The following is a 20,990-nucleotide window of genomic DNA, read 5'->3' on the forward strand; positions in this document are numbered from 1 at the left end:
GGGGCAACTCCGAGAGGCAGCCTCCAGCCAGCCCGCGGCCGTGGGGTCCCCGCTGTCCCCTGTGACCCCTGCACTCCGCCGCCCCCACTCGCAGCCCCCCGGTGCCGAGGCCGGCCTGGGTTTTGGGTGTTTTTTTTTTGTTTTTTTTTTTTTTTTTTTTGCCTTGTCGACTAACCCCCTCTAGCGCCGAGCCGGCCGCATGCGACCCGCGGTCTGCCGGCAGCGGCGAGGCGAGGGGGCGCCTCCTCTCCTCTCCCCTCACACACACACGCACAGGGCTCCCGCTCCCCTCAGGAGGGCGGCTGAGGAGGGGCCGCCGCCGTTCCCACGGCTCCCCCCGCGCCGTTTGGCTGCCGGGGGGCCGCGCTGGCCTCCCGGGGACCCGGCAGCCGCCGGGCCGGGCCGGGCCGGGCCGGGCTGGGCGCAGCGGGGCGGCCCCGCCATCGCTCGGCGGGGGAGCAGCGGCGCCCCAAAAACCGCGGCGAGGCGCAGCGGGAGAGAGCGGCGGAGCCGCCCCGCTCTCTGATCGCCCCTCCGCCAAGGCAGCCGGAGACGGGGGGAGAGAGGCGCAGAGGGAGCCGGGGCACGGCGGCGGAGCGGCCGGGGATGCCGCCGAGCAACTTGCGCTGATGCCCTGGGAAGCGTGAGGAGGCGGCCGGCCCCTCTGCTCTCCTCTCCTCTCCCCTTCCCGCCCCCGGCGGCGGGGCAGGACCCTCCGCCATGGCAAACTGAAGCCCCTCGGCGCTGCCTCCGGCCGGGGATGCGGGGCCCCGCGCGGCGGGGACGGCGGAGGGGGCAGTCGAGGACGGAGCCGCTGAAGGAGCCGCTGAGGACGGAGCCGCCGAAGGAGCCTCTGCGGGGCTGAGGGCGCCGGGAGGAGCGGGGCGCGACCCCCGCCGCCGCCGCCTCGAAGTTGCCGGGGCTCTCTCTCTCCCTCCCGCCGGGGCTCTCCCGGTTGCCGGAGCTCTCCCGGCGCCGCCGCCCCCCTCGGCAGGGCGGCACGAGGGCTGCCGGCACCGCCGCCCGCCGCCGTGCCCCGGGACCCCGCCGGTGGATGTGCCGGAGCCCGGCGGGGCGGCGGGCGGTCGGGGGGGGCCCCCGGCGTCCTCCGCTGGCCTGAAGGAGGACGGGGAGGGAGCCTCGGCGGGCCGAGGACGAGGGGAGCCCGGCGGGGACCAGCCATGGGGTGTCGTGAAGCGAGGGGGCTGCTCTGGAGACTCGGCCTCTTCCTCCCCCTGCTGACTGCGCGCCCCGCCGACGGCGGTCACGGAGCCGCCAACCAAGGTGAGGGGCGCCGAGGGGCCCGCAGACAACTTCCCGAGGAGGGCTACGGGGACGGGGGGTCTTCCCGGAGGGAAGCGGGGGGCTCCGGCCGAGCGGCTCAGCTTGCCCCGGCCGCGAAGTTTCCTCCCGCTGACAGGGAGCGGTAGCGTGTATAGACGAGAAATTGTTTTTTTTGGGGGGGTCTACGCGACTTCTGCGGGGAGCGAAGCGCCCTCTGAGAGGGTTTGGGGGGACCTTAACGCCCGCTAAAGGAGGTTGCGGCTCGTCCGCTGCTCAGGGATGCGTGGCTGCCCTCAGCACCTCAGCTCTACCGGCTGCGGTCCGACGGCCCGAAAAAATCCTCTCTAAAGTCTTTGGCACAGGTGCATGCTCGTCAGGTCCTCCCGGAGACGGTAGTTTAATTGCCCAGGTTGTCACGTTGCTTGGGTTGAAGGAAAACGCCCGTGGCTTAAAAAATGAATCACCCTACTTAGAGAAATAAAAATAAGGCTGCATAGCACATTCAGACAGTATCAAATTCTGTCAGATAGAACTGGGGAAAAAAACACGATAACTGATCATGAAACATCGTGTTATATGTTCTGAACATCTGGATAGACAGAGCAGAGCATTTCCTTAACTGCTTATTTAATGCACATCTCTCTACTTAGTTGTGGAGAATGTAGGATGCATCTCTTCCTACTCTTCGTAAATTCAGTCTTTCCTTTTTTTTTTTTTTTTTTTCTTGTACAGTTTAGCTTTCCTGATACAGGGTTTTAGTGTGATGTGAGTGAAAATATGGGAGCTGAAGGGCAGCTCTAAACGTTGCTTCTGGCAGAAATTATTGTACCTGTTACTGTTGAAAGGAGTGCTGAAAATGACTATTGTGGAAAGTAATGAGAAAACAAACTGGTTTTAGTTGTGGAGCACTACCAAATGTGTAGCTCGTATATTTTCACACTTCTGTTTTACAGTCCATTTTCAGTGTTCATTGTACATACATGAGTAACAGTAAAAAGAGAGAATAAAATATCAGGAAAGTAGGAAAATGTGATAGTTCAGCCACAAATACCTTGAAGAATAAGAGTCAGACGTGGCAGGGGCATTCCAAATGATATTATTCCTTTGCCTCTTCTGTACTGAATGTGATGTACAATTTCAGCGTGCAGTTGGATAACATATAGCCAGATCAGTCCTGTATTACAGTTTGCCCTTACTCATGTCTTAGAAGACATTGGATTTTCACAGCAGCACAACACGGTTTTCCTCTTACGTCCCTCTCATTAGCGCACGCTAATGCCTCCTACATTACTGCAAGGCCTAAGAAGACCACATAAATGCTGTCTAAAAAAAATCTATTCACGTGTTATAGAATAACCATGACACATTCTATGCATCAAAGGTAAAGAATTTGTATTAAGTAGCACAAGTTAGATTAGGCATGTTAAATAAGTTTCTAAACTAGTATTTGATATTCCTGGGATTAAATTAGTGATAGTTAAATAACTAGTTAAAAATGGGAAAAAGTTACCAAAACAGCTTAGCCCAGAGAAAAGGCTTTCAAGGATAAAGTGTGGTGGGTTTTTTATTTTTTTAATGTTGATGTAAGTTTTCTCAACATGCTTGGGTAATGAGGTATTGGCTACATTTAGTGCTGATGAATTTCTTAACTTCTGAGTTAACTTGTCTTTCTGCACTTCGATTCAAAACTTCTAATAAAAGGAGAAGCTTCTAATATCTTTAGTATTGCCACTGTACCATGGAAATCAAATGATTAATCTAACTCATCCAAACACATGCGAAATTAAAATTTACTGAATTAATACAGGTGATTCAGAACACCCACACCACCCGAATAATAAAATGTTAGCCAAAAAAAGTCTACTTTTAATGATGATTTTCTCTAAAAACAGGAATTGAATAAAAGAAAATGACTACAATAAAGCAGTTGCATATTGTGTAAACACTTAAATGGATAAGTTCAAAGTACTAGTTACTTATGTTTGGAATACCAGCTACAAAGATTTCTTTTTTAAAATCTTGTGTAGTTAGCTGAGGGAAAAAAAATCTCTTATGTTTTTATAAGGTGATATTTCAGAGTATACATCTTGGAAGCATGGTTGCAATACTTGTTGGTTTTTCATTAATTATCATAGTAATATAACTTAGCTTTACTATCTAAAATATTTGGTCTTCTGTTTTGTATTTACAAGCATATCAGCATTAATGCAAACTTGCAAAGGAATGTTTTTATTGGGTTGTCTCGTTGGGGAAAAAATGTGGAAGGGGAATACCTTTATTAATGGTAGCCAGAGAGCCCTTCCTCTTCATCCTTAGTGGTGAATTTTCTGTTATTAAAGAGGGATTTTCAGAGAATTAATATACTCCAGTCTTATAAATTACGGTTACTATGTTGGGATTTATCTTTTTGTTTGCTTTCCTCAAACAGAAGGATATTTTTATATAGTTCCAAGACTCTTAGGTTGTCTTTCTTCACCCTGTAAATCAATGCATGGTGCCTTACAGTATCTGTAGCAAGGCAGACAGAAACAATACTATTGACAGAGAAGTGAACTTACTCATTCATCTTAATGGAGTGGTAAGTTTGAAAACAAGTTATGACTGTGCCAAGAGCTAGATTTTACAGCTAAGAAAAACCCTGTAGGTAGGCAAGGCCATGCAGCTGTGTAGGACATGTATCGCTGCGGTCTGAAATTGAATTGCTTGAAATATAAGCCTCAGTTAATAGTGTAGGTTGAGTGCTTGCACGTTCATCTAAATTTTAGTTAGTTGACCATGACATCTAGTTACAAATAAGTTGCGTTATTGTACAAGATTTCACCCTGTGTTGTAGGTTTGTTTTCTGGTTGCCAAAACACATTGAATTGAGCAACTACTCTCAGTCCTAAAGATACAGATAAGAGCATCTAAACTGTGAACATTGTATAAAACATGAGGTTTTGAGATAGAGGTAGCATCAGTTAATGGTTTAACGGTATCAAGCACTAAGCATGCACGTATGTTTCCACATACACATAAACCAGAAAGGATTTTTGTACACTGGCTTCTTGCAAACTCTACCTGCTATTATCCGTCACTAGACCATCAATTTCTGAAATAAACTGTAGGACTTGCAGAGTTCATCATGTTTCATGGCTATCAGTGAACTGTGAAAGGAAGTTGTGTGCTTTCTCAGTTACCAGGTGTCACTATATCTTCCTAGGTTTATGTAAGTTTTTTTTTTATATATGCTTCCTTCTGAAAGGCATACATATTTATTTTCTTCATCCTCCAAAGAAATAAGGTATGAAATAATGTCAAGTGCCATTCTGAAAATTCATATAGCCTCTATTTTCACAATTATTGTGCTTGATGTAAATTGGGTAGCTCAAAGTACATAAATAAAACCTTTTGATTCTCATATTAAAATCTGAGGCAGATTACTGATGGCCTTGAGTTCTTCATCAGTTCAAAGATGATGCCTTGAATTTATTCAGATATTTATTTTTACAGAAGAACAATCTGTCACAGATAAGTTGTCTTTCTTAATACAGCATTCCGAATTTTCCTGTCGTAATAAGGAGACCAGGACTGAGTGTAGAGGCTGAACTTCCCTCTAAAGACATGGAATCATAGAATAGAATCATAAAATGTTTTACTCCTAGAGGATCTCTCTTACATTGAGAAATTTAGGTCCTAAGAAGAAGGCTGTGCTGATGCTTGAATTGTACTCATCCAGTTGGATTCTGTTATTCAGTTTTCCAGCTGGTATTTATGACCATTTATATCCTTAGATGAAAATGAGAAAATTAAATAAAACCATTGCAGTAAAAGTGTTACTCTCTTTTACATCTGTAGAGAAAGTGATGAGCGGAATCATATTTTTGCCTCAAGCTGTTAAGAATTTAAAATATATATATATATATATTTCTACCCATTTATCTTACAACACTATATACTCCAGTGGTAAGAAAGATTTTGGAACCTCTACAGGTGTAGATATGCATGAAATGACTTTTTATCCATGAGCCTAGATTTGAGTGCCATAAATATCTGAGATGAACAGATTTGATGTTGATGCTTCATATTCATATGTTCCTGGTTTTGTATTTGGCAATGCTGAGTGCTATTTGGATGTTTTGTTAATTTGCTTTGGACAAACGAGAATGATTTGTATGGAAATGATTAAAAAAAATCAATGTATAGCTTAACCACCTATAAGTTAAGACTTTATGTTGTTCTGTAGTTCTGTTCTTCTGTGGTTCTCATGTAATTTGGGGTGTGAAAACACCTCAGAGGAACTAAAGTATTTTTAGAAGTACACAACTTGGCCCTGTTGAGAAAGAAGGCAAGTCAAAAATTAAGCTAAGTGGTAGAGGAATTATGGAAGTATAAACTGAAGAGAACAGTTGACAGTTAGTGGGCAGTGTTTTCTCCATCTCATGATTTATTCAGAGAGATCAAGTTTTCAGTTTCACCTGGTGTCTTGCTTTTGTTGGGAAACAAGGCTGCGCAGTTCCTAGAAATCAGCCGGACCCAAGCACAGGGCTGGTGACTGTCCTGCATTTGCCTCCTGTTCTGGGTTGCTTTTCAAAGGCTCTGCTGCTGGCTTTTCTCAAACTGTGCTTCAGAATTGGATTAGATATATCTGGGGTTTGATCCGGAACAACCACTTTTATCCTCCTATGAATTAACAGTTTGTGTTTCAACATAAAATATTTATTTTGGCAAATCAAATAGTTGACAAATGAAAGAAGGAAGGAGCGTGCAAGAAATTCAGTTCTATGGAAACTATGGAAAGCTCCTCTGGCTTTCCAGATACATATTTTAGATCTAAATAATTAGATCTAACTCTGTCTGAGGGCCCATTTGGGTATCTGATGTTACACTTGTTGATGTTAACTGTGAATTTTAGAGAAGTCAGTTCAGCAGATGGGATGTCAGTAAGATGTACAGTTATTAAATATTCTATTTGTTAGCTAAACTTTGTAAAATTGAAAGCCTAACTTGATTAAAATCTTTAAGTAATCACCTACATTTAGAAACTGATACATGTGCAATAGGTGAAGCATTGTATTGTTTCTCATATGCCAATATAGCATTGCTGTGTTAGGATATTTTCTTATTGCAGCTGGATGCGTAAAATGGAATGTCTCCATTGGGATCACTGGGTACTCTACCTTGACATTGCCATAAAGAAGAGGCCAGTCTTTTGTTTGTTGTGCCCATTAACATGCTGAACTTTGGGACACAGGGGCAGAACGGTAAACAGTATGAAAGTAAAGGAGTAGGGAACGAAATGGTTTATTCAAAATCTATCCTGACATTAGGAAACAATGTATCTCACCAAAGTTGTCAAAGAATGATATCAGTTATGAACAACACATCTTCCTTGAACTTTTGAACTTGTAAATATGCCAATCTTTATGGTCAAATGTTAGAACTGAGAATTTCTACTGAAAAGATTTCTCTTGCATGATAAAAGTATGAAATTGTTTGCAGGATTTCTTTCTCAGTAATGGTCTATATAAATTCACTTTTTTCCTAAAGTTAAATAAGTTATTTCCAAGACTTCTCTTGTAGATGGATTTTTAATTCTTGCATGCCGCTTTCTTATAATTTTTGCTTTAGTGAACTTACATTGTGGCTACTTGTATAAAATTCTGGATTTTTCTGGTAATGTTTGCTTCTATTTTTGGAAAAGATTTGTGTAAGCTTTTAATAACCTAAAGATCTATTATTATTATTATTATTAATTTATTTTTACTGTATTTGTAAATACTTCATTTCTATCCTTATCCATCAAATTAATCATCACTCCATCTTCTGTTGTAATAGTTCCTGAATATTTCCAGACCATACAAAAGCCTGTAACCTTTAACGCTGAAATTACCTTTAGTTTATTCATTTCTTTTCAACCCCCTCTAGTTAAGGTCTACCATTTTTTTCCGCCAACCCTTACACTGGTTTGAAGGATGCTTTCATTATTGGTTTGGTAACACTTTTTTGTGTGTGTGCATGCATGTGTGCATAGGTAAGCTATTGTACTTTCATGTGTCTTAGAATAATTCAGTTTAAAAAGTAGGCATTAAAGAGAAGTCTCTTAATTAATCCAGTGTCCATTTTTAATGCAAGTACTTATTTTAATCTGTGTTAGAGAACACAGCTTGAAGGCCAAACTTGGTTTTAAATCAAGTGTGTATTTTACATGGATATTGGAAGCTTGCTAATCAGACGTTAAAAAAAAATCCTAGTCAATAGGAAAATTTTACTTAATTGTCTCACCCACAACATAACACGTCTGCATTTCCAGCACTTACTGTCTGAGATCTCTTCATTTGGACTAAATTCTATCCTTCTCTAAGAAAATGTAGAAATACTGAATACCTTGATAATGGCCATGATTTACTCATTAGAGATTTATTATTTTTAATCCATGCAGGTGTTTTTATGATGTTTTAGATACTTATATAGATAATAAAAAAGACCACCCAAGCAATGCATGGGTGTTTTCCTCCCAGTGCAAATAATTTCCTTCTGTTTAAACAATTGTTCTGCAGTATTTCATAGTATGCTTCAATGTTTAAGCTAGTGGATACCATAACTTTGTTTTATGTGTTTTTTAATCTTCTAAACACGTAAAGCCCTAATAATTGTTATAGCATTTAAAGGAAGTATTTTATAAATATATGTATATATTATCTTTACAACCAGGCTAAATTAAAAAAAAAAAAATGCTATAATATCTTGATGTTTCATTTGGTAGTCTATTAGGCTCAGTTCTGTAAAATGTAAAAACATTTATTTTATGAGGAAATTTTGTCTAGATTAAAAATATTTTTTCCTTTCAATAGAACAGTCTTATTTTAAAAGTATTTTGTCTATAGATATAAACAGGTGAAATTTTTAACAATTTTAAACAATTCTTTAACAATTCTGAAGCCTTGATTCAAAATCATAGTAACATTCAATTTTTACAAAATGATAATGATATAGCACAATGTAGAATACATTGAATATATACATTGTGTTTGAACATCAAGGAAAGGCTTGAAACACGGCGAATCAAAGCCAAGATGCTTTAGATCTGAATGTTTTTCCTGTTCTCTTAAAATCTATAAAGAATAGTATGCTACAAAATTTGTTTTTAAATGATCCCAGAGTTTTTCTCCCTAATTCCTGCTCACTCTGCACCCGCGCCCCCCCCCCCCCCCCCAACACTTCCCTGCCAGACTGAAATGTTGAGGAAGAGTTAAATCCTGATCTTTCTTTGTAAGCCGCATCAAAGAATCAAAAGGCTGTGCTTAATTCAATTAGTCATCAGCTTTGTGACCCTTAACATTTCCTTAACTATGATGTAAAAGTTGACTCCCTCCTTCATGGTGCCATAGATGTGTGACCAGGGCTGGTCTCTGCCCATGGCTTCCTTGTGCAATCTGGCCCAAAGCAGTGCCAACATCAGAAACACAGAAAAGGTCGTTCTTCACTCCTTTATCCCTGTTTCCCTTTCCATCAGCCTCTCCCACTGTCTTCCTTGTCATACATGTGCACACAGTTACCCTGACTTCTAAGCTGGATCTGGATCTGCATGTGCAGTTTCCATGATGAAACTGAAGTGTGCCTTCACCAGGTGTCACAAGTGGACTGTAGTGGGCTTGCTAATTGCAGTAGTCAAACAACATGCATTAAGGTTTCTCACTAGAAATTTTATCTAATTTATTCTGACTGTATTTACCAAATTTCTTAATTCCCTAATTCATTTGGTAATAGCAGAATGTTCAGTATCTGAACAAATTCCAGTTCAGTTGGTTACTTCAATATCTCTGTTTATAAGCAGATACTTTGTGAACAACAGGTATTTGGCCAAGTTCAATAATGGTTTTATATTTGTACATTTTACAGTTAAGTATTAAAGTAATATCTATCTGTCTTCCTTTTCTCATATTTCCCTGCTCCTTACGCTTCATGGATGTACTGAATTAAAAAAAGTAAGAAATGAATTAAAAAAGGAAAAAGATCATTAGTTTCTAGCAGATATTTCTGCTTTACTTTCAGTCAGAAAACCAGGCTCTACAGTGGTCTGGGAAGAATTCTGCTTGAAGTCAGTAAAGAAACAATAATTTAAACATGTAATACTCTTTATTTGAATAACAATTCCTGGTCTGTGTTTAGGTAGATTTATTAGAGGCTGGTAGAGTTGGTTTTTACCCCTTCAGAGAAGTGGTTTTATTAATTCTGAGTTGACTGAATTCCATACAGTCTTTGAAGGTGTCTACTATTTGCTGACAGATTCTCCAAGAAGAGTAATACCAGATTAATGAGGACTAGATGCACAGCTGCTCCTCATAGGTCAGTGCAGCTCTCTGTTGGATAGCACAGGTAAAGCTTAAGTTAAAAACACTAGCATAAGACAAGCGATCCAGACTGAACATTTTAATATAGAGTTGCATTAGCTGTATTTGTGATACAGCATTTCTTCATTCCATCAGGTTTTTGCAATTACAGAAGTTTTAGCCTAGCATAACATCAGTGCTGTGTCACTTCTGTGCAAGAAGAAAGATGGGCAGCAGGCACCATCTGTAACAAACTACTGTGAAGGTACATACAGAGAATGAGGATGTAGTTAAAGGTGTATTTACTGGGAGTTCTACTGTCTCAATCCATTTAATGGCTTCTGCACCTAGGACAAAAGGGGAAAAGTCACATATAGCAAACAGTATCATTGATGCATGTAATGAGTGATTTGTCTTGGCTGGGGACCCTTGGTTAGAGTGCACTTGCTGCTGTAATTTGTATTCTCTGGCTGCTGGTTGCTTTTCAGTTTAAAATAAAGGAATAAAAGAGCAAATTAGAAAGCATTCTGTAAAATAATGCACAAGCATTTGGTAGAAGCGATTATTTTTGAAATTTCCCAGACCAGTTTTCCCAGTGCTGGTTTAAAGTCAAATTCTGTAGAAAATTTTCTGCTAAAATTTCAGATTTTATCATCCAAATATATTTTAGATATATTAGGAAAAAAAAAAAAAAAAAAAAAGAGAGAGAGAGAGAGACCTAGACCACCTAGACCTAGACATTCCTTAGTCATGTTTTTTAGGCATTCTTTGTGTAGTGTTTTCATTCTCTGTGGCTAGAAATTGATAGCATGAAAAATATTTGGATGGAGAATTTGTATTTCAGAACATAGTTTGAGTTTAGCAGTATCTGCTAAACAAAGTGGGACCTTATAAAATTGTATAGTCCTGTCTGACTGCTGAAGATCCTCAAAGGGGAAAGTAAAGGAAATGTAAAACCTTTGTCTCTGTTAGATTGATTTTGTTTGCATTACTGAAGTTGTTAAGAGCTTACATGCTAGAATGATACAGTAGGAACAACTACTCAGAGGATAATGTTAGATTTAATCATTGAGTTCAGTGGACTTTATTTCTTGGAAGAACATTTAATTTAGGTAAATGTGAATACTGTTAATATTTTAAAATGAAGAAACATGATGCAATGCATGACACACATGAGCTTCTCTACCAAACTTGCACTCAGACTGTTGTCAGATGTGATAGAAACCTAAACCCTGTTGCTTCTGAGACAGCAGTAAGAATGTTTCCTCTGATTTGGGTATATGATAAAGGCATCATTAAATTAAATATTTCCAGACCAATAATTTTAGAAAATAAGTAGCTTTATTCCTTAATTCAAGAAATATACAGAAAAATCTCATGCTAGGTGTAAGGATTTGCCTTTATAAAATAGTATATATTGGAAGTGGTTATGTTCAAAGGAAGAAAAGTGATTGTACATACTGAACAAAGAAGAAAGAGGTATTGTATAAAATCTGCTTCTGAAGAAATCTAGGATTGCAAAATCAAGGAAGTGAGATGGTATTCCATGCCACGTTAATGGTTCCTCTTGATGAAGCTGAGTGTAATGATGTTATCATATACTATCATGTACTGTTTAATACGTCGCCCTGTGTAAACATTATACTGCATGCAGAGATATTTTTCCAGTATCAAATCTCTTTAGAACTCTTGTGTGTGTGTCCCATATTCCTTTCAGTCACTGAACTAGGGAGAAGAGTTAGAGGCTAAAGCTTTTATCTTAGGTGAGCAGTTTGTGAAACCCACATCACATTCCAAGGAATTAGTTTTATACATGCTTTGTAAAAAAGCTGCTGTTGACTACTCAGAGAGCTATGTGTTTCTGGAGCTCAGATATATCTTCTGTCAAATTGGGTAACAGGAAGATGAGACACTTTCATTGATCAGCTCTAAACCTTGTGTTCTGTGATATACCCACGATTGGACAGAAAAGTGGTGGCAGAGATAGATAGAACACCTTGGTTTTCACTGCACTCTTCAGCTAAATTCATTGTATTTTTCCTTCATAACTAAGTTCTTTGCTTGGAAAAATTTGTTCCTATTTTACAAATTTGTTTATCAAAACACAATTTATCAAAATATTGAATGCAGATGAAGTGAATTTGTACTAGAAATTAAAGATCTGAAACTTTTCTTTCATTTTGTGCACCTGGTCTCTTAAAAGCCTTCTTGAAGGCAAGGCCCCAGCCCCACAGTAGAGACCTCATCCAGTTGGCCCCTGTTTGACTCCCACAGTCTTAGGAACCAACTCTCTTTGATGTAGACTGTGAGCCATAGCGACTACTTCAGTTCTGGCTTTTCCTAACTTTAAAGTGTGGAATTTGTTAATCCTATCAGTGCAAAAATGTGGTTAATAAGAAATTTCCTTTCTGACTGCAATTTTTACATTTTGAAAAGTTCTTTATTCTTTTGCTCTTCACAGTTCATTCACGTAGGCTGTTGGTTTATTTAGACTGGCAGTGTAATCATCTACTAAATGATTTGAATTACTTAAGGGAAGAGAGATGCCATCTTCCATGGCATAGGCATTAGAGGGTAACGAAGACGTGCACCTTGCCAGAAGATTGTGTTAAACAGCAAAGGGATTTTGAAGAGAAATAGGTTCATTTACAGGTTACAAAACAGAGTTGTCTTCATTAGTTTGCCTGAGAGCTCTAATGATTATGACCTCCCATTCTGTAGCTGTTTGTATCTTCACTTGTTCTTTTTACCTTTCTTAACCGTACTCTTCTTCTAGATGGTTTCTGTCCATCAGTGCCTTCAGTTATCTTTTATTTCATTCTTCCTTTCCTCATCTTGTTGCTTTTGACTTGGGATGTTTGTCTTCCATATTCCACTACTCTCTCTGACATCTGTCAGGATGAAAGTACAGCTGAAAGCTTTCTGTACTTGATGTGGCAACCAGGAGATAAAATGAGAGGACTGTCTTGCACACCCTCTCTATCTTAGGTTGGAATTAGTGTGGAATAACTAGGTTGGATAAGCTTCCTTCTTTGCTCCATGGTTAACAGTATCAGCCCAGTCAACTTGGTATGTAGTCTGTTAAGGATGAAATGCACTAAGCATAGATAAGCTTTGGCAGAACCAAAATTTCAACTCAATGTAATGAACAAGTTCAGCTTGGGTAAATGTGAACTTACAGCAAAGGACATCAGTGAATTGCTATCAAGATGCTCCAAATAACAGATACGCTAGTGTTCATTAATTAAAAATTCAAAACACATTTTCCCTTGTCTTTCTGTTGGAAATGTTTGAACAGTTTTATTAGAAATGTTTTTGCAGAAGTCCATTTCAGACATAGAATTCAACATAAAATATTTCAGAGTGAATATTTTAATTTTCAAAATGTTTAAAAGGAAAAGTGTACTGTAAGATGAGAGACTTGGGTAACCTGAAACATAGCAATAGTTAGAAAGGAGGTCACACTTGTAGCTAATTTCTCTTTTTTTCCCCTTCTCCTGGCATACCTGTTTCTGCCGCAGTACATCAAAAGTTACAGTAATGTTTAGCCTATTCATTTCACTTACAATCATTTTCCTTACTAATTTAGTAACAAGTAGTTTTCATTTTAAGTAATGTCCTGAAGCCCTAGCATTAGCAGGTTTCCATCATATTAGAGAAAATCAGGAAATTATTTTTAATAGTTATAGTCTGATAGATGTATCTTATACTTGAGAGATGTGCCTTAAGAAATAAAAGCTGATTGAAATGGTACCACAGATGGATATTTTGAAAACAGAAAAGAATATCAATAATAGATTAGGCTTGATTAGATGTTGACATTTAGAACTGCACATAGAGAATGTTAAAATTTACTGACAACAGACAGTCTTCTTCCTGATTTGCATTTCTACCTCCATTCTAGTTTCGGATGTATCATGATACATACGTTGTAAAGGTTAATGAAGAGATGATGATAAAATTACCATATAGCTCATCTGATTGTTCAGGCTCTAGCCTGGAGGGCTGAATGTTTTCTAATCTAGTTTGTCTTGTGTGAAACCTAATTCTATTTATTTATTTATTGTTATATGAAATTCTGAATTGCTTGAGTGTTTAGGTTAGTCTAAAATAATTTATGATTTTCCTTTCTACCTTGCTCATAAACTTGTTTGGAGGAACAAATTTCTTTGGTATCTGTACTTGAAGAGTATTTTGTTTTAAAACCCATCTTTACAGTTTGAGAAGATCACTTCTATGTCAGCAGAGTACATCCTCAGAAAATCTGCAGATGATGCAAAACTGGGAGGAGAAGCTGTTAGGCCAGGGGGTCATGCTGCTATCCAGAGGCACCTTCACAGGCTGGAGAGATGGGCTGCCAGGAACCTCATGAAATTTAGCAGAGAGAAGGGCAAAGTCCTGCACCTGGGGAATACAGTCCCACCACTGAGCTGGAAATCAGCTCTGCAGAAAAGGAGCTGGAAGTCCTGGTGTACATCAAATTGAACGCAAGTCAGCGATGTGCCTTTGATGCAAAGGCAGCTGCCGATGTCCTGGAGTTCATTAGGCAAAGCACTGCCAGCAGGTGGCAGGAGGTGATGCTTCCCATCTCCTCAGCACTGGCCAGGCCACAACTGCAGCACTGGGTCCAATTTTGGGCCCCACAGAGTAGGGGAAACAGGGAGCTACTGGAGGGAGTCTAGCAAACGGTCACAAAGATGATGAAGGGACTGGAGTACCTCTTCTATGAGGAGAGGCTGGGAGAGCTGGGACTGCTCAGCCTGGAGAAGAGGAGGCTCGAGGGGGGTCTTGTCAGTGTGCATAAAAACCTACAAAGAGCCTGGCTTACCAAAAACTTACAGAGCCTGGCTCTTTTCAGCGGTGCCCAGTGCATTGGTGAAAATAAAGCTGTGAATAATGTCTTCTCCCAAATATTTCTGGACTACAGCACATTTTGTAGGATCAGTTCAAGGGGAGGGGGGGTCAGTCTAAACCTAATTGTGCTAGGCACTATTAAAGCATACAAATTCGAAAGAAACAAGCTTGTGTGTCAATGAAAGGCACTGTGTCTTTCTTAAAGGGAGGTATAGGAAAGGACAGCCGGACCATTTGGGTATCAGAGCAGAAAACCAAGACCAAAACTAGGGAGATGATAATCACATAATGAATTTATGTTCTATATATTCATCTTATTGCTGTAAGGCAACACCCCCAGAAAAAAAAAGCAAAAGCTTCTAGGTCAACTGTGACTGAATAAGGTATCAGAAGGCACAAAATAAAGAATAGGAATTTTATAATGTCCAGTGTACTGTAATGATTCCAATCCAAAGTTGGTGACAAAAATTAAATACATGTACAAGTAGGCTTTAATAAATTTACACTTCCAAATATTGTGAGACAAAGGCAGAACTGTATCCCAAAACAGATTTCTTTTTATATATTTTGTTTTGCAAAATGTAATAATGTTTTCAAACTTTTCCATCTAGCTAAAGATAAAACAAAGAAACACACAAAACAATTTTCTCAGGTAATAGCCCACTTCAGATGCTGGGTTTTGAGAAAATCACAAAGTGTTAACATCCCACAGCTTGGGTTTTGATTGTAGTAATGTAGATTCTGGTCATTTTCTTTGGTTTCTGTCCTTAGCTGTTGGTATTATTTCTGTTATTTGGGTAAAAGGGGAATGTGTTGTTCTATCTACTTATCTATTTCATAAACCTCGGGGACTAATAAAAAGTTCTTTTGGGAACCTTGTTGAGATGTGCGGCCCAAATACCTTCTTTACTTGCATGCATAGCTGGAACAGGAATTGTCAATGTATTCCATAAGCAAACAATTTACATTACTGTATCAGCTTCTGGTGCATTTAATAACCATGTACGTCAGTGTTGGCAGAATCAGATTATTTCATTTATGTAAGGGTCTCACCCTCTGAAGTTCTCATTGGAAAACCTGAAATTCCAGAAGTAGGAATGAAAGAAAAAATCCCCAAGTAGCAAAATATTTTGACAGCAGGAAAATAAATAAAAATAAAGCATATTCTGTCCATTTGCAAATGAGAATGGTCAAAGTGAGTCATCTGGAACTGCATTCAGTCAAAGTAAATAACATTAAGGGTACACTGTAGTTCAAAGGTGCAATGTTTGGTTTGTATAAAAGGGGTAAAGGAAGATGGTGGAACTGGATTGGCTGCATCACATAGCTCAGATCTAAGTACCAGACATTTACCAGACAGTGCTGGCATTATGGGATGTGAATGGGACCAATATCAAAGTGCATCAAAGCAGTATCGAAGGCTAGAAATGGAAGAGAAAGATGGAGGAGCAGAATTGTACTGGGTTAGTGGAGTTAAGTAGGAGTATGTTAGTTTTTTTCTTCCCCTTTCCATTTTAGGAATTCTGTTTTTCCTTTGAAATGTTACAAATTGGTTGAAATTAATACTGAAGTTGGGTGAAGTGTTCTGATATGCTGTGCAGTGAGAAAGCTCTTTGCAGGTGACAAGCTTGTGTGTCTGGCTCATCTTCTCAGAGTAAGGCCAATGGCTACCACTTGAGCAGAAGAGAATTTCCTACCTTTCCAGGTCAGATGAGACTGCCAAAACAGCATGTGGTTGGAGACTTTTACCTTCACTGTAGCATGTAATATACTTTAAAGGACTTTATCAAAAATAAATAAATAAATAAATCCTGCTATTGGCAGGTTCTTCATAACCACTGTTATTGGCAGGTTCTTCATAACCACTGTTAGTTAAGGGTCTTTTTAGTTAAGGAATGTAAGATGTATTTTTTGAAGTATTTCAAAAAGAAAAAGTTGGTCAGTTGTTATTCAAGCTGTGCAAGGAGAGATTGAAGAACTATTTTTTTTTTTTCACTAATGTATTTTAACTTTTAGCTGTGATAATGAATGCTGACCCAAGAGAGTCCTTCTTTTCTGATATCCAGTGCTCTCATGTCCAAATGAGATGTGATTACACCAAATTCAGTGAGTACATTGTCCAAATGACCTGATTCTTAGAGCTGCTAGGTACTAGCTCAGGTTGACTTCACAGTTTGCTTTCAGTGCTTGGGTTACAGGGCCAGTACCATATGGAATATGTTTAAAGGTTTCTGGTCTGGTTAAAACCAAGAGAAAACTCCAGAAAAGTTTTAAGATACAATCTTGATATGAAATGCTTTATGAATAAAGTCAAACTTGTTGATGAATTTCATAGAGGTAGTGTTCCATGAGCAGAGGTAAATGTATTTAGCTGTAAGGAATATAGGGATGATTTTCATTGCAGTAAAGTGATATAAGATATGACTAAAGCTCCTAAAGTGGGCTGTCCTTTTTCAAATAATGAGATGGAGCAGTGCATTTTTGCTAAGAGAGAGGAAAAAAAAAGGGGAAGGAGGAAGAGATTAAAAATCACATTTTTCTGACTCTCTCTAACATGATTATTTCAATTTATAAAATTTTGTGTTTAGTTTGGAACAAAAAAAAATTGTAACTTTAATAATATGTCATCTGCAGGTGTAAGCATACAGGTTTGTAGACTCAAGCAAGTTCAAACTCTTTTTAAAAGTATGTTCTAAGGAGGAAAATGAGGAAAAAAAAAAAAAAAAAAAAAAAAAAAGCAGCTTTTATTCCAGTATAAGGTGGGGAAGAAATGTCATGAACTTGAGTCCATTGATTCCATTTTTATTGCTCAAAACTGCTACAGTTCATAAAATTCAGTTTTACAGGCTATTAGTCCATAATGTGGGTTATGTCCTTTGGAGACTTATGTTAAAGATAAATGCAGTAGTTCAGGAAGATCTATACTGTAGTTCTGTGAAGAAGGTTCAAGAATTATTTAAGTGCTTGTTACTGTGTTCCAAAAGGAAATGGGGAAAGAGGGGACACGTTGTCATCAGACTTGAAAGTAGGAAAGGAAATCAGCAATGGAGGAGTCAGTTTATCATTCAGCAAGTGGCTTCATTTCCTTGGAGGTGGGGGAAAAATGCTGTAACGTTACTGGCATTGACAGTTTATTTTTTTTTAATTGTTCTTGACAATAGTATTTGCATTAGTGATATGTGCTAAGACTGCTTACATTCAGCATGGAGTGGCTCTGTTTACTGTAACTGGAACACAGGGTTGGAAAGGAGGTCTGTTATCACAAGCAAATGCCTCATATCATTCTGTATAAAGAATTGATTAGTTTTCATCTTAAATCTAGTTAGTTGATCTTCCCTCATTTCCCCCATTGGAGGGTTGTTCAGTACTTCACTACTCTGATATTAGCGTGTATTTATAAACCACATTTGCTAGTGTCAGTGCTTACTCATTTATTCCTGTGCCAGCACGGTTAACAGTTACTGTTGCTTTTGCCTGTTTTTCTTCTTTTCCCCTTTTAACTCATTCGTTCATGAACAACAGCGCCCAGAACTCTCTGTGGTTTTGTGGATGTGATTTTACTAGTACTTTGTGCAATAGTAGTATTTCTATACCTGGCACTTCCTGTGATGGCATTTGTCTCTTTTTTTTTTTTTTCTGTGTTATTTGATTGAGCCTTGCTTGTCTTGTCACCAGCTAATATGTTTGCCACTAAGCTCCTGATTCATTAAAAAAATAATATTTTTAGCTCACTTTGGATTGTCTTACTATTTGTATTTAATGTCCTAGCTTTTTTATTATGCCAGATACAAGGCATCATATCTTCTATCCCCATAGCTCCCCACATAGTGTTCCAGCCTTCAATTGCATTGACTCTACTCTCTCTCAGCTTTCCCATGAAAAAGTTTCATTAGAACAAACCTATTTGGCCAAGGACATTAATGTTAAATAAGATCGGTCTCATGACTAATCTTTGAGGAACTGCACAGTTAAATACTATCTGTCTCAATTCGTGCCTTTTATGTACCTCCTCACCTCTTGCTCTCTGTTTAAAGCAGCTAAAAACACTTTTACAGCTTGTTTCGGTTTCCTAACTCAGATTTATTTCTGACATTTATGCAACAAAATGTACATAATAAGCTAGAACATTCACTACTAAAATGGTGTTGCCACACAAATAGTAATTTAATAATATCTTAGCTATAAAAATACAAATCGTATTTCATATTTTTTGTAGTTTCAAAACACTTTTTGGTTTGCATAATTCTGAAATAAGCCTGAAAAAATTACTGCATTCTCAAAGTCAAATTGAATGAAATTATACTCAAATTCAGCTGTAATTTTACCTTAATGCATTATAATTCAGATGTCAGCTTTTTCTTCCATAATTTGATTCCTCTTGGTTATTAGGATCGCTCAGTACTTACTCTGTTTTATTGCTCTTAGATTAAATAAATTAAGCTGTATAGCAATATAAAAGATAATATTCATTGTTATAAATTTGGCATTTGCATGAATGAAACATCTTAAATTCCCCCTTCATCTGTTTTAAATTAAGTATGAGATTTAAATCACTTATTCTGATTGAGAGCAAGCACGGGAAATGAAGGGACTGTGGACAATCAAAAAAGTAAACTGAGATTCTGATCAAGGCATTCATTATTGTTGGTGGGAAACAACATTAAGCAATAATTCATTGCATTCATGTAGACAGTAGAGAAACCTGCCATGAGACAGTATTATATTCATAGTCTGAGAGGGATTTTGAACAGGTGGAAAACTGAGAGCAATGAGTAAGTACAGTGGTTTTTGAACTTCTCAGATAATGTCGTAGCTACCTCTTGTAAGAAAAGGCCTCTAGTAGATATGTGTCTATGAAATATATGTAATAAATCTGTACTCAAATTCAGATATAATATCCCTTTATTTAAAAAACAAACAAACAAACAAAAAACCCTGTGTTCCAAGTATATACTTAATTTTCATCCTAATGTATTTCATTTGAACACTGATTCTCTCTGTCTCATTCCTTATGTATTGCTGGTTGTAATCTCTCCCTTTTTTATAGGTAGAGGAAAAAAATACATGTAGGTAAGCAACAAAATATTTTTGGCCTGAAACTGTTCTTAGATTCAACTGCCTTCAATTATCCTGTGTTAACTCTACTGATGATACTATGTTTATTCCAGAATTACTCTATCATTACTGAACATGAAACCTTGTTTCTTGTAGACAGGCTTTTATCATGCAGTCTGAAATGAAAAGGGAAAGACAGCCTCAGTTGTCTTAGTTTTAATATGTCCTGTAAATTACCATATTTTGAAAGACTGTGACTTAAATTTTAGACAAATCCATTATGGATGATATATTTAGGATTTTAGATACAATTCTGATGACAAGTTGCCCTAATGAAAGCAAATATGTGCAAAACCTGTTAGCTGCCTCCTCTTTCCAACTTTTACATCACTCCTGATGTGCAAAGAATAATAAACATGTTTCTTTTTAACAGAGTCAATGTTTATGATCTTCTTGCACAGCCCAGATATCCATTAACACTTTTCAATGCATTGGAGACTGTAACAGTCTCCAATCCACATTTTCCTACAACCCCAGTTCTGTTGTAAATTATTGTTTTGCTATTCAACATAATTCATTTTCATTTTTCCTTCCCATCAAGTCTTTCTATAGAAATGTTTGTCTTTAGGCTAGCCATTTCTCCCTCAGATTCCTCTATACATCTTTGGGCCCTCTTAAGTCCATTGTATGTCCTTCTAACCCCATCAATTCACATTATGCTCCTGCAAAGTTCATTGTCTGACTGCTGTCATCCACCCACTCAATCCAATCTCATTCTCTGTGGGTGTCATCAGTCTGTTGGTCCTTAACCACCTTCATCAAACTTCTGTTCCCACAAAATTCGTCTTTCATTGGGTCTTCTCTTAACTGTCAAATCCACTCACTGTGCCTTTGGGTAAAAATATCTGTCCTTCACAAAGTGACCTTCAGTTGTCAGGGTTTATTGCTCTGGATGGCCCCTGGCCTTTCCACTAACAACTGATTTTCTGTCTTTCCCATGTACTTGTTCCTCCTTGCTAGTCTGGTGTTTGTGTCTTTTGCAGATAACACCATACTCCATTTCTCCAGCTTTACTTCCAAACCCATTGTAGTCCCAATTAGACTCTGACTGACTGTGCAGGTAGAGATGCTACCCTCTAAAATCAGGGACCTTTTGTAGGCCACGCAGAGCCATTGAATCATCTGCTCTGTAGGACTTCCATGACACCTAGAAAGGTGTGGTAAATCCAGGGGTAGGTGGCAGGGTCATACTAGCTGATTCATTTTCAATCTCTCTCTCTATTTTTATTTATTTATTTATTTATTTATTTATTTATTTATTTATTTATTTATTGTGACTTTTAAGCAAGCATGTAGCCATGCTGTAGTGTGTTTGTTTTCTAGAAAACTAGAATAGTAATACATGCAGTTTTGGAAGGCTTCATCCATAGTACTTAAAATGGTATGTCGATGATCTTCCATGTAAGTCATTCTGCAGTACAGTTT

General features: G+C 38.6%; 1 protein-coding gene across 4 annotated transcripts in view; it reads left to right on the plus strand.

Annotated features, from left to right (window-relative positions):
- Window positions 1-242: 242 nt before the first annotated feature.
- The window catches only part of EPHA6 (EPH receptor A6), a 511,169-nt gene continuing 490,421 nt past the window's right edge, over window positions 243-20,990 (plus strand). For all 4 annotated transcript variants that reach the window (XM_035315198.1, XM_035315200.1, XM_035315199.1 and 1 more), the window contains exon 1: window positions 243-1,284. In XM_035315198.1, the coding sequence (XP_035171089.1) occupies window positions 1,182-1,284 (103 nt within the window). In that variant the 5' untranslated portion in view covers window positions 243-1,181. The remainder of the gene's footprint in view (window positions 1,285-20,990) is intronic.

This window comes from Oxyura jamaicensis, chromosome 1 (assembly GCF_011077185.1).
Source record: "Oxyura jamaicensis isolate SHBP4307 breed ruddy duck chromosome 1, BPBGC_Ojam_1.0, whole genome shotgun sequence".
NCBI lineage: Eukaryota > Metazoa > Chordata > Aves > Anseriformes > Anatidae > Oxyura > Oxyura jamaicensis.